General features: G+C 33.8%; 1 protein-coding gene across 1 annotated transcript in view; it reads left to right on the top strand.

The window, feature by feature from the left end:
* Positions 1 to 14,950, top strand: part of LOC143195345 (sodium channel protein 60E) — a 301,968-nt gene that overhangs the window by 273,787 nt on the left and 13,231 nt on the right. The window contains 6 exon segments of the mRNA XM_076402400.1: positions 5,530 to 5,633; positions 5,692 to 5,842; positions 5,902 to 6,199; positions 8,583 to 8,898; positions 10,041 to 10,316; positions 10,379 to 10,483. Coding sequence (XP_076258515.1) covers positions 5,530 to 5,633; positions 5,692 to 5,842; positions 5,902 to 6,199; positions 8,583 to 8,898; positions 10,041 to 10,316; positions 10,379 to 10,483 — 1,250 coding nt within the window.

Here is a 14,950-nt window from a genome sequence, read left to right as displayed (position 1 = left end):
TATGCAAACTATCTAAAGAGTTCACATTCACAAACCTTTTTTAAAGGGCTTTTAATTAAATCAAAAAACTATTTATAAATGTAAATTTCTAAACCACTGAACGAAGTATCATAAGTAAGATTATTTTCAGATTTCTATCAGCTTCAAAGCATCAAATAGAAGTATACACACTCTTTATTTACCTTGTCAATTCTTTAACCTATGCAAATTATATATATAGTTAGTTTTATTTTAACTCCTGCATGTTTTCATTACTTCTTTTATATATTCATATAGTCTTTATATTTTAACCATATTTCTCACCTAATATATATATATATATATATATATATATATATATATATATATATATATATACATATATATTAAAAACAATAAATACATGCCTTATATCTCACGTGGGAAGCAACAACTCACCAACAAATGAGAAATTAAAATTCTATAAAATTATTTGTTAATATTCTATGCAAGAACCGGTTAGTGCTTTGTTAAGAAATGCATTTACTAATGAAACTTGTTATCACGAATCAGAAATTAATACCACTAAAATTTACAGAAAAATTACATTTAGTACAATGATAGACTATGTCTCCAGAATCATATCAATTAATATGAGTCCTTAAGCAAGAACAATTTTTCTTGACTATTCTCTGTTCACCAGAAATGAAATCAAAAGCTGATTTCGATAATCTGATTATCATGTAAGCAAAATAACAAACGATTCTTGTTATTCTCAAATTTTGTTAATCTCTGTTGGCAGGAAATTTTCACATATGTTGGGTTTTTCTTTTACAGCTATGTGCTTTCCGATAAAGCGAACACATTAATTTGTTTTCTCTTCAAAAAATGTAAAATATAACTTTACTTGTCCATACTATTCTTAATCGTTTTTTATTCAAATTTGCCGTAGCTTTAATAGTTAATAATTCCCCCAATAATACGGGAATATCCGAAAGTAAAACCAAAAAACAACACTACTTCCTTTATTTTAAAACACTCACTTTCTATTTTAATATCATTTCAAACGTAAAATTTAAGGATTTAACTTTCGATTCAAAATTGCTATTTGTGATACACGCCCTCAGTTTTTGATTTTAAAAATTACACGTCCGTAGTTGATTTACATACAACAAAAACGACGAACAATCTACCGTATAAGAGTTGGAGCTGGCAGCGCGTCGGCCAGAGCCTAAAATATTCATTTATATATTTTGTGCCACCGATCTGACTGCTACTCCTGGTTGCTTGACTTGAACGTTTTTCGTTTTTGGAATTTATTTATTTGCAGCGCATGTCACACAAAAACATTAGGCCTAAAAATTCGTGCATAATAGCGTTATAAGCTTTAATCGTGCCAAAATTCAAGCATCCAGATGTCACCATTTTCATCAAAAAGGGAGGAAATATTTTCGTCCATAAAGATATAAAAAAAGATAAGATGTTGAATGAATAGATTAATTGAGTGTCTGAATAGTTTCCAACGGAATTTTGATCCATTCTTGTACCAAAACATACGCCAATTGCTTGAATGATGTTGACGATGGAAATGTAGTCTTTCTTTTCTACTCTAAAACTCCCCATAACGGTTCAGTTATGTTGAGGTTTGGCGACTGAACTGCCTAAGGAAAATTATTGATGATATCTCATGCCCCTTAACCAAGACTGAATCTTTTAGCCGTGTGTATATATGGGCACATTATCATCTCGGAATATGTCAGTATTTTGTACAAATAAATGTAAATTGGAGCAACAGTTGAATACCACGCTATTGCCGCCCAAATCATAACGAAACCTGCCCCAGGCTTAACATTAAGAAGCAAGCAGTCCGATTATAAGCTTCTTTTGGCGTTCTTCATACATAAACCCGACCGTTTGTAGGAAACAATGTAAAGGATGATACATCAGTTCATACTATATTCTTCCAATCACCCAATATCTAGATTTTATGATTCTTAAAATACTTGTTTCGCAGCTAAGCTTAGGCTCCCGTTCCATAGGGTTTCACAATCACCAAGCCATTCCATGAATGTTAGCAGCAGTTGTGGTGCTCTCACCATACTCTTTTTGTAGAAACAGTATTGGTCAAGTAAATGTTCTACTGTCACTTTGGTTCATGGTAGTTCTATATTATCTAGCTACAATACTTCTTTATATTCGTCGGTCCCGATCACTTAACTTTGGGTTTCGCCTATAATCGCTCTTCGATTATAAAGTTTTACATGCTTTATATATGCTGTTTTTACATGCTTTATATATAAGCGTTGCATTATTTATGTAAGCCGGGTTGCCAGCATGCAGAAAAAATCAATATACATGGTATTCATATTATTTTGTCTATCGCCTGTACACACATTATATTCCAAATTTCTTCAAAATTTTTATATTTCACCTCATCATAACTATTAATTAAGAATCTACTACCACTAAATCAGAGGAACTAAGGTAGACTGTAAAATAAATTTTCATCTACCCTATAACTTGGATTTAACAGGTGAAGGTTCAAATAAACCATTTTTGACCAAACAAAAGCCGAGAAGTTTAATAGCTCTAATCAAAAGGTTAAAGGCTTCATACCCCATATACAATAACATAATAAAGTTGATTTAATTTAACTTATGTTGAACCCATAACTATTCTGTTTAAGACACTAACTTCCAACTAACATTAAGCTATTAAATATTTACGAGTAGAACATTATTATACCCATTTAGGAGTTATTGCTTTAATGCTTCTATTATATATTATTTTCATATATTCTTTCCCTATGGGAAGATTTTATTGCCATTTCATTTTTATATATAATAATATTTTATTACATATAATATTGAGCCCACTGAATGTCCACCAATCATGCCTTTCGATTTATTCGATTGTATCAATTTTATTAATATGGGGGTAAATAATATGTAGAAAAAAATTTTATCATTGTTCGAACTAGAAAAAAAATTGTTAAATTTTTTTTTTTTGGTTTATTAAAATCAAATGTTTGTTATTTTTTATTGAGTAGAGTATATCTGGACTGAACAAATACTTAACGTGGGTTCTGAGCTACGATCCCTGACTTTAAACTTTTACCGATTTACCAACATAGAGATCTGAGAATACGTCTGCTTAGTGCACTGGCAGGATTCGAATAAACTACTATCACTATTCACTTGTTCATTCATGTCATCTATTCGCCACTGCAGCAATCAAATCTATGCTGACATATATGTGACAATTTCAATAAAAAATGATCTTGATCGATCCATTATATTCGTCAGAGAAATATTGGTTCTAACCAAGATATTTACTTAGTAATTACTGTAAGAATAACGTAAGATTAGAAAGTAAAAAACCTACTTCCTCATTTTTCTAACAGAATTTTTAGATACTGTAATTCAGTGATATGTTAATCAAACTTTGAAAAATATAAAAATTCAACATTTAAACAATATTTTACACCCTTCACTTAATATAATTAGGATTCACTTAAACCTAGTTCAAAAATAACCCTTAAAAAAGCATATGATGTTATAAGATGAATATGAAAAGCAAATGCCAAACAGACAAATTAAAATTTTTGATCCCTTTCAGGGTCATATCTCCAATCCTTCTCAGACGTAACAAAAAGAACATCCAAAAGCTTATCTCTCTTATACTTCGATTGGCCTTTATTTTAATCTCTATTGTCTTGCGAAACTTTTTTATACCCAAGTAAATTTCAAATACTATTAGAAATAAGAAAATATTGCACTAAGGCTTTTGATTTAAGACAGAAACTGTATGCGTCTCATTTAACAACAAAATAGACATGACATTCATTATGATGCTAGTAACTTCTTAACCTCCTTGATGTTCGCTGATGATAGATATGCTGTATCAGCAAAAGAGAAGCTTCTGGCATTCTTCGCGATATAGTTAACATTCCAGAGTGTTATATCTTGAGATGGTGTCTAGAAGTGACATTTACTGCTAAAGTCGTAAGCTAAATGGGCCAAGCCGCAGCAACTTTTGCTTATCCAAGATGGTGTATAGAATTGAAGTATTAGGTGCTTACTGATATATTCTGACCATTTTTTAATTTTGAAGAGGCCTTTATTGTTAATTAATAAAAAAAATTGGTAGAATATATATTAATTAAAACATCTTTCCCATCTTTCTGATAACATGATGATACCCTGTCGAAAGAACGATGTTAGTTTGGCAACGATCCAATCATCGATCCATTTTCACAATTCCGTACCACCACAAAACTGTATTTCAGTAAAACCATGCCACATCGACCTAAACAGGTAGTGGTTTAGAGGGCGCTATATCTGATATATACGCTAGATGCGGTAGAACTTCCCATTCGAGCTACAGTAGCATATCGTTCACAACACTTGCAATATGTGACCGAGTTTAGTCGTACAAGAGGATAACTTTGTGTTTGGTACTCGCTATTGTTCTTTTTTTCGAAAATAAAATTTGTTCAATCATCGGTAATCAGTAGACATCTACAGTAACACTTTCATTCGGTTTTAGCAGCTCGTAATATACAACAGTTTTCATCCTACAACATTCGCAGCAAGATTTTATGGCCATGAATGTTCCGCTTCGGTTTCGATGTGACTAAGTGTCTTGGACTAGCCCATGATTTCTTGCTCTTGAGATTGTCGCAGTAGATCTGGATTACGTAATAGACTTTTCATCACACTAGTCGGTATACGTCACATGCGCTACAATACAGATGAAAACAATAGGAATATTACAGAGCAACATCGCCATAAGCTTCCAAAAGTAGTAGCGGAACTTGACATGTTCACTAATAGATCTCGCTGATCAGAATACAAACCAGCTCCTTATATATATTTCAAAATATTTAAAACCATAAAATCATATTCTTGGTGATCAATAATACTTAAATTTAAAACATGAAATTTAAAAAATATATTATATTCTAGACAATAATTTATTTTCCTTGACTTACATAAAATGCAAAAATATTATATTAATAGTAATTGTGATAAAAAATTATTTAACTAGGTTTTCCATTGTAATCTAACCAAGCTTCTAAGAATCATAGTTTGAATCAGATATCTGTAAAGAGATTTAAAAAATATGTAATAAAATATAAATAATATATAACAATAAATGAAATATAAAAAGTATTGTGTCCTTGAAGAATGTTGATAGCTAAATTGACTACCACTATTACCTCACCATAATATTGCAATCATTAAGTATGACTTGTAAATTTTGTATTAAGCAATATTTTCTAATTTTTATACACATAACCATTAACTGAAAAACATACAACATATCAGTAAATACGTTTTTTTTTCTCAACATTATAATTCATGGCAATAAAAAATTACTCTACGCTAATCCATTCAGTTTGAAATCACCAAAAAATCGTATTTTACATAATATTCTGTGAAGACTATCTTTAGTATTTATTATATTTTTATTAATTTCTTAATTCACATTTTCCTTCTATTTCTTCAATACCCAGAAATAAAATAACATGAAACCTGAGTCATTAAAATATTTTTCTCTTTGTTTCAGCTGATTTTAAAAAATCACAACAATTTCCTAGAGATAAAAGGAGCTATCAGGAGGCAATGAATCGACCCATATCAATCATCAGTTATGATATACCTGATTATCAAGTGAGCACTTTTATATTTTGACAATGAAATTTAACCAAATTATGTTCGTTGCTTTTAGGATATTATCTTAGAAACCGATAAGGACCAATCATACGCCATCTTACTAAACACAAAAAGCAACGATACCGATACACCCACAAGGTGCAGAACTGATGGTAAACATATAAGAAACATGTCTTCAGGTGTCGGTACCACTAACAGCAGCCGAGGTAAGTTTAAATTAGCATTTACCAAATTATCATCATCATTATTAATGACTAACTTATAGACACAGAAAACACTATTGTTGATACCAAAAGCGAGAAACACTTTACATCGACTGATTCCGAGACAAAGGAAGAAAAGAAAGAGGGAACAACGAAGGAAAAAATAGAAAGTTCTAGGAAGGGTAACATGGATATGCAACCGTGGCAAACTTTAGTGAGTTACGTGGATGAGATTACAGTGGGTGGACGCAGGAACTCCAAAGGACAGTTTATGGATGTGGTAAAGAATTTTCCAGGATTTGGTAAACATAAGCCGCCAAAAGTACCACCAAATTGTTTCCCACGACAAATATACGAAAGGTATTCGTTACATTTTGTATTATTAATTACCAAATATGTATATCAAATTCTTCTTGTTTCGTAGTAAATACATATTCTAAAAGACATATTTTGTATAACACTCGAACCAGCCAAATTAATTTTAAGAACTATAATTAATATTAATATAATCATAATAACGTAATAATAACTGATATTAAATTATCAGTTCAGTATCAGTTGCCTACATTACTGCAGCATACCAGATGTTTCCAAAATACCCTTTAAACTACATAACAACTTACTTACTTACATACAAACTTCTTAATCGAACTGATGTTCTCTAATGCGATGATAGTGAAGCTATATTTGCTGATACTGATCTTGAGACTTCTTAACATTCTTCACGATATAGTTAGCATCGCTGAGCCATAAGGCTTGGGAATTAAAGAATATGCCAAAATCTTCTCGAATCCTTCTGTATGGTTCCTCCTTAAATCTTCCAAATTCGATGCTTAAGGCAAATTCTGCATGTTCACAAATCCAGAAACGCAGATTACAATGATTTAGACGTACTGGTCGAATAAAAAGTCAACAAGTTCATCACTTATTTCTGGGGCGAAATCGACCTTTTGGGTAGAACAACTCCGAAGACAATATATATCAAGTTCATAGAAAGCTAAGTCTAACATTGTACGTAGCTAAAACAGTTGTATACCATTGCCAACTATGGTGAAATTAAGTGAAGAATATTCGTCCTGCGCCACCAACAGCAGCGTATTACTTGAGAAGTAGACACTCTTCCCACACGCCATTTACGGATGATAATGATGATGTAATATTGCATTAATGAAATCCATCCTTAACTCCATCAGTTTTTGAATGATATATAATAATTATCAGCCTGAAACCTAAAAAGAAATAGTTAGATGGACAATACTACTTGACCATCCATATTAAACCAACATTATGATTTGAACTCATCAATACAGAGCGGAGCGGAGCAGTACTTTGCATTAAAAGGCATGCCAACTAATCTCAATTTCTAACAAATTGAAGATATAAAGAGTCAAGTTCAAGTTGAAAGGAAATAGTTACCAGAGATAAACAATAGTTCACCCACCTTTCAAAACAAAACAAAACAAATGACGAAAACAAATAATAATCCATATTACATATTTTTCTTTATTTCTGAATTTAATATTTTGTACTATTTAACATGTTTCATTATATAATGGGCCTGGAATATTTATCATTTGAATTTTTTCTGCTTTTTCAGAGTCAATTTATATAAATTTCAAATACTAATGAGTGTTATATGTGCCGTTTTATTCAATGACCTTTTCTGGAAAAACCATAATACATTCCTTCCTTGCAGCCACTTTTTACACCATTAAGGGAATTCCGCAGAGACTAAAACAAATAGTAGTCGGGTGATGCAAAGTCTGGGTATGATGGTGAATGCATCAAAATCTTCCAGTCAACTCTTATCAAGTCAAAAAAAGATGTGTGCAGTCTACCGATGTCATGATGGAAGACGAATATTGATTCAATCGGACCGATTTTTAATTGCCTGTTTCGCATTAGATATTGACATTAGAAAGTCACATTAATTATTTACCCATGTTCGAGCTTAGATAAATAATATATTTTCATTTGTATGTTATAATACTCAACATTACCTTTCTTGCCGTTAAAGTTGATGCGCTGTTACCTCAAGCGCGCTCTAATTTGGCTGAAATAATTAAATATTAATAAAGGTGTACGACTTTAAATCATATATCTATCTACCAGGAAAACCATTTTAAATTAAAAAAAAAAGAAATTTTATAAAGAGGTGTAAATAAAACATTTTCGCACCTTTGTCAGTCTATTTCTCCCACAACAGCTTTGTTTAAGCATCAATTTCAATACTTCTTATTTGGTTAAAAAGTTAATCGCAATATTATGCTGTATAAAGTTAGGTCAGATTATGTTCCGAATACAGCGTTTTGCTGAAAATTTCACTTTTAGTAATTACTGTATGAAAATTCGCGTGAAACACTTTAATTACATTACATATATTACATTTTATTAAACCAATCCCAAATAAAGAGTTTTGAGTTAAACCCAACAAACCACTAAAGAGTCAGTAACTGTTATAACCTAATAAAGACAAAATTGGGAATCTGCGATAAAATGGTGCCATAAAGAAAACGCGACAAAACTTTTCAGCGCAAATTCACCAAATCTGCCAAGAGTTATTGAAAGTTTTATCACTCATGCCGTATCCTCCAAATAGCGCTTCTTCTATTATTTATCACAGTTATTTAATTTTATATATTTTAGTACCTAGTGACAGCCAATAATGTTAATGACAAATATTTTCAAATTGTTAATAAACTATTTTATTATATAAAAACACTACATTTATAAATTGTTTTAGGTGTCCTTGCTTAGACGACTGCATGAAATCAAAAATTGGAATGAAATGGATAGAGTTTCGTAGCTCAGTATTGGGCGTTGTGGACACCTCGGCTTTCGAATGGTTCATATTGGTGCTGATATTTGCCTCCAGTGTGACTTTGTGCTTCGAAGACATCTACTTGGATGAAAATCCCGAACTTAAACGACTGTTATATTGGACCAATCTGGCATTTTGCATTATCTTCGTCATTGAAATGTTCTTTAAGTGGGTCGCCCTTGGCTTCTACAAGTATTTTACGAGTTTTTGGACTTTACTTGATTTTCTGATTGTTTTTGTAAGTATTGCTACAATAAAATGTATATTTAAACATTTCTTATAAGCTCTAACTTTTATTCACATTTTACTAGTATGGCTCTGACTTTTTTAATTTGACTTGGCTGAGTTGCTGTTTTTATTTGTTCAAACTAGTGTTGATATTTATATTACTAGCCTTTTCATGTGTTTTCAGACGTCATCTGACGTTTTTACTAGTATTATTGGTCTTAAATTTGAAAAAATAAAATAATTAATTAAATATTTCTATACGATTATTTTTCGTCACTTTGGACGTCGATTATCAAGACAGCAGTGTTTAATAATTCTTTATTAAACTTAATTCTTTAAAGACTGAAAAAACTGATTCAATCGTGACTAATATTTTTTCCAGAAATAATTCTTTGAAATTGTTCAGAATAGCTTGTTATATTAAAATACATCGATGCTGTACGTGTGGCATGCAGTTAGATTGAGGCATCCTTGGATGTTACTATAACAATCACCACTATTGCATAACCATTGGTCCGTGGAAAAGATTTCTTCGCATTGGGTGCAACACAATCTGAGAAATAGCCAGTTACAAGGAATTGGTTCAAGGAAATCTTAAAGACAAATGCGTCCAATATATATAAAAGTTGTGTATAGCATCTAAACAACGAGGTTGAAACAAAACAGAAATTAACTGTAAAGCTCTTCCAAAATGAACCAACAGCTTTACCTTATACCTGTTTACATTACTTTTTTCGTGAACATTACTAGTTATCTAATACTTAGCCCTAGAGCAACGTAGCAAAGGCTTACATATATTCTCAAATAATGCCAATAATCCGCCATACAATCCGGATAGTGCACCCATTCAGTTTTTTATTCTTGCACATTAAAAACTAAAATTCATATTGAAATTAGCTCCGATATATGGAAAAGTGTATTGATTTTCAGCAAGAGTATTGTGATAAATAAATTTAATTTAAAATATATATAGCAACCCTTGTATCAGTAACGCTTTAATTTAAAAAATAATAAAAACCTTTTAGTTTTAATTTTAAAATGTATTATCAAATTAAAATATTGGTTTCACTATAGAAAGTACTTCACATATATAAGGCCTGTGCCACATACGTCTAATGTGAGGAATCTTAATTAAACTAAATCAATTTTTAGGTGTCACTCTTCAGTTTGCTCATAGAAGAAAATGAAAATTTGAGAGTTTTAAGATCACTCAGGACACTGCGAGCCTTGAGACCTCTACGAGCCATCAGCAGATGGCAGGGAATGAGAATCGTCGTCAACGCCCTAATGTACGCGATACCCAGCATTTTCAACGTCTTGCTGGTTTGCTTGGTCTTCTGGCTTATCTTCTCTATTATGGGAGTTCAGTTTTTTAGCGGAAAGTTCTATAAATGCGTTGACGAGGATGGTGAACGTCTTGACGTGGAGGTAATTAATATGTCGAAAGAAACTTAAGATTATTTGCAAATTGATTATATTTTTTGTTACAGGTGGTGGACACTAAATGGGACTGTGACAGACTAAATTATACTTGGATGAACTCCAAGATCTCATTTGATCACGTTGGCGTAGCATATTTAGCTTTATTTCAAGTGGTAAGTATTTTATCGTTTGCTGTTGATTTCTCTAAGATGACTATTCACTCAATAGTTATCGAGGTTTAAAAACAGAGGTCACTGTTCTCATATTTTGACCGAATCGAATTTATCGAAATTTATATGACTGGTGACTATTACGTGACTATGGTGATGACTGCTTAACGGAACATGGATATTAAGGATGATGATTTTCTTATTCCGGCCGGCCAATCGTTGGAAAAATCGATTATATATTTAAACGTCGACCACAAAAAGTTTTAAACTGTTTAAGCAATAGAAAATTGACCAGATGTCTTCTGGGATGATTTCTAAGTTGGTCACTGACGTCGGTAGGCTTAACGCTGAGGACCGTACTTCGAAGCCCACATTAAACATTAGGCCCAGTCCAGATAAACCCTCGATGATAAAAAGGAGACTAAAATATTTATTAAAAAAATGATTTCAAACGATGGAAAACATACACCCAGATAGACACCCGAAAAACCTTTACAATCCGGCACTAACAACTAAGAAAGAGATTCCAAACGTTTAATTGGATGTAAAAGGAACTACTCATTAACTACTCAAACCTGGAAACTATTATGGGCTCCCTACTGTTTAGTTGTATTGATGAACAGCAGTGAGGAAAATTAGGCTAATTGAGGTTAAAAGGGTTTAGGGTAAATGATGTGGCTCGGTGAATGGAGGTAAAACGAAATGAAACAGTGGTGTTTACATTATGTGACCGTTATTTATTATATCAATATAAAAACTATGTGAAAATACCAATAATAAAACGGATGGCAGCGGTGTCACCTGGAGACGAGGCTTGGGCAGTCGATGGTGGCACGTCTAAACCAAACGAGGGTTGAGCACTGAATGACCGAAATACCCTTCAATAAAATCCCAGATAAATGTCTCGCGGCTGCCGCTAGCTATTCGTTGTCGGGTTCTAGTTGGCGCTGCTGGCACCCCGCCCGTGTTCAACATCTGGGATTATATTTCTGGGTATTTTGTAGACCTTTATTCCACGATATAAAATTTGACATGCCTCAAGGTCGCTACAATACTCCCCTGCCAGAATTTTACATAAAATTACTCCAAGCAACAAAAATGTATGAAAAAATATCAAATACAAAAAAAATATACCAAACAAAATGTGTGCTGTGTGAAAAGGGCTTTGAAAAATATGGTAAATCGAAACGGTTGTAGTTGGTACGGTCGCGATCTGGTACGGCTGTTGATATCTTCCGGCCCTACAGATACCGTTGCTTCATCGTTGCTTTGGCATTTGAATGTGGTCCATCGACGACGTTGAGAACAAGCTATTTTTCGGACAGGGCTCCTGTAATCGACGCTGTGGGAGGATCGATTGTTCGACGACGTGGTAGCTTATTTTCTTCGACGACGAGACGTTAGTAATTCTGGTACTTCGGCGAAGACATGACGAGTTTATGGTGACTGCAATCGGTACCTAGCTTCTGGAGCTGCTCTGTGACTAATCCGTAGTCATATACGTTACAGTAATTCATAAAAGACAAATAACGACGGTATCCGACCGAAGCTGTCCAAAGCCTTTCAAATCAAAATGTCTGCCATTATGACGGAGACGGCGAGCGAAGGAAGACATTATGATTTAAACATAGCGCCGAAAGAAATGTTTAGCCGAGACGCTGATGATTAAGCAGTGATGTAAAAATATCTATGAGTTCAAAAGATTGTGAAAGAAAATTTTGACAAAAAATTTTAAAAAAATTAATTGGAAATAATGAAATGAATAGGAATAAAATGAAAAGGAATATTGAAGGTAAACTCGAAAACGAATCGAATTAAAAATATTTAAAATTTTGAAACAGAAGATATAACGGCCACGTAAAATACACTATGTTCCACGTACCCTCTATTCACGAGTCCAAACCCAATTTTGCGAAAGATCACGTCGGGGTCACCACTTTAGGGTAAATGATGTGGCTCGGTGAATGGAAGTAAAACGAAATGAAACAGTGGTGTTTACATTATGTGTCCGTTATTTATTATATCAATATAAAAACTGTGTGAAAATACAAATAATAAAACGGATGGCAGCGGTGTCACCTGGAGACGAGGTTTGGGCAGTCGATGGTGGCACGTCTAAACCAAACCCTTCAATAAAATACCCTTTAATAAAATCCCAGATAAATGTCTGGGGGTTGCCGCTAGCTATTCGTTGTCGGGTTCTAGTTGGCGCTGCTGGCACCCCGCCCGTGTTCAACATCTGGGATTATATTTCTGGGTATTTTCTAGACCCTTATTCCACGATGTAAAATTTGACATGCCTCAAGGTCGCTACAAAGGTCAAAACGACTTAAAAATGGGATTGTGAAAATTGGGGAATTATAGTTTTTCCAGCAAGTGTCAAAAGCTTATAGATTAGAACGGCACATATATAATTAATTAGTATTAAAATGTTATATGAATAAATTCGAATTGTAAAATATGAAAAAGACCGAAATTTGTTTTCGGAACAGCCATTTAAATAGAACATTTGCTATTTTAATCGAACCATAATAAAGTACTTATTTTTGGTAAAGAAAACAAACAATGAAATAATGGAGACTTTGCACCGTATATGACTGTCTTATGAATTATATGAGGTTTTTCAATTAGGGAGCTATGTTGTTTTGGCAATGCATGTTTAAATTGTTCTATATTATTCAGTCACTGATGCCAAATCACATATGCAAGCTTTCGTCAACTTCAACAATTTTAACAATTTTCAAAAAGGTCACACTTCACAGTGACTAGTGATTTAGGCATTAATCGTCGTATATTAATAAGTAATTGATTTTTGTTTTTAATTGTTTTCTGACCTAAAACCAAGCGGTGGAATATCGCGGAGACTTGCCCTAGAATAACAAGTTGGACCGGGTTAAGTCGGACTGGTTACCAATACACTAAACCGAAACCGCCTCACAGCTGACCCACGTCCAGCCATGGAATTATAGCGATGTCGATCTTGAGTTGCGATACGCGCAGTGCGTAACGCTTCTTATAGAAAATGATGAAATGGATTTTCAGGAGGTTGATTGCAACCTCCAAAATTTAAACCACTTGACCGCATGATCGAGCTGCTTCTATAAACATACTTGAGTGGTATTCCCCAGCCTGGATGCCGTAAAGAAAACAGTCGTCAGCGTAAAACGCGACGTCGATGTTCTCTTTTCTCGGCAGATCTGAAATAAAGAGGTTAATTAGGGATTAAGGGTCAGCGGAGAACCTTGAGGTACGCCAGCGTTGATTAAGTTTTGATTTGAAAGAATTTTCATAATGTTTCTGACCTGGAAATATTTGTCATATAGGCAGGATTTGATCAGAGCGGTTAGGTTTTCTAAAAGGCCTAACCGAGCGCATTTTGCAATCAAACCGTAGTGCCAGACTTTGTTGAAAGCTTTATTTAGGTCCAGGAGGACTGCTCCCAGCTTTTTACGTCGATCAAGAGCGTGATGCATATGTGCGGCTAGACGGCTGGCCTGATGGACGCATGAATGGTGAGCGCGTAAACGGAATTATTTGTCAGAAATTATATTGTTTTCCTTTGTGGAAAAGTGAAAGCCTAGAGTCTTGCTCTCTCGTCAAGCTTCGAAATGGCCCCGAGATGGCCAGTATTCAGATGGAGATCATTTTACCCCTTTCTTGGAAATAACCCTTATATGTGCTAATTTCCAGGACGCCGGGAAATGTTGCAGCCTCATGATGTTAATGATATTTTGCAGTTCCGCTAGCTGCTTATACGGGAGCTTTTTTAATTGGGCGATCGATATTCCGTCGAAACCAGCAGATTTTTTGGTTTGGAGTTTGCTAATGATAGTCGTTTTCGAGACACGAGATGATTGAGAAGAAAAATTGGGGTGACTGGACTTTTGATGTCCTTATTTTGATTTTATTGTGTTTTCTGCGGGAGGAAGGCATTTCATCTGGGCCTCGTAACTCTCTGTGAGGAGCTCGGTTTTTTCTTGGTCAGTGACCGCGAAATTTCCTGTAACCACTGACTTGAGGGAGGGTGACATTATGCATCTTCCCCACGAGGCATCTGGAAACAAGCCAGAAGTAAGATCTCTGTAAAGTAAAGTAAAGTAATGTCAGTCTCTGGTCCGCGAGAAATGAGTTCCATTTCATAGCTCGCCATGTCGAGATGGTCTCTCTAACCCTCTTGGATGGTGTTTTCATTTTTAAGGGACTTCTAAGTACCAATTAAATCGGTGTAACTTATTATCCATTTATAATAAACTACATTATGATGCTTGTCGAAAGCATAAAACACGTACAAAGGTCATCAAGTTGTAAACAGCTGATGCAACAGCCACATCAGCGTCAGATGTTTATTACGAGAACGAGGCCTTACTCTGGGACAGGTTTAAGAAATGCTGAAAAATATTTAGAACGACGTAGCTTATTTTCTTGAATAATATTAATCAAACTGATAGAGTTTTAGATTTTACGGTTTCA

This window comes from Rhynchophorus ferrugineus, unplaced genomic scaffold (assembly GCF_030347505.1).
Source record: "Rhynchophorus ferrugineus isolate W39M unplaced genomic scaffold, kcgeb_rfMv2 rfM4, whole genome shotgun sequence".
In the NCBI taxonomy this organism is placed as follows: domain Eukaryota; kingdom Metazoa; phylum Arthropoda; class Insecta; order Coleoptera; family Curculionidae; genus Rhynchophorus; species Rhynchophorus ferrugineus.
Note: the sequence above shows the minus strand (reverse complement) of the source record. Positions and strands in the feature narration are given on the sequence as shown.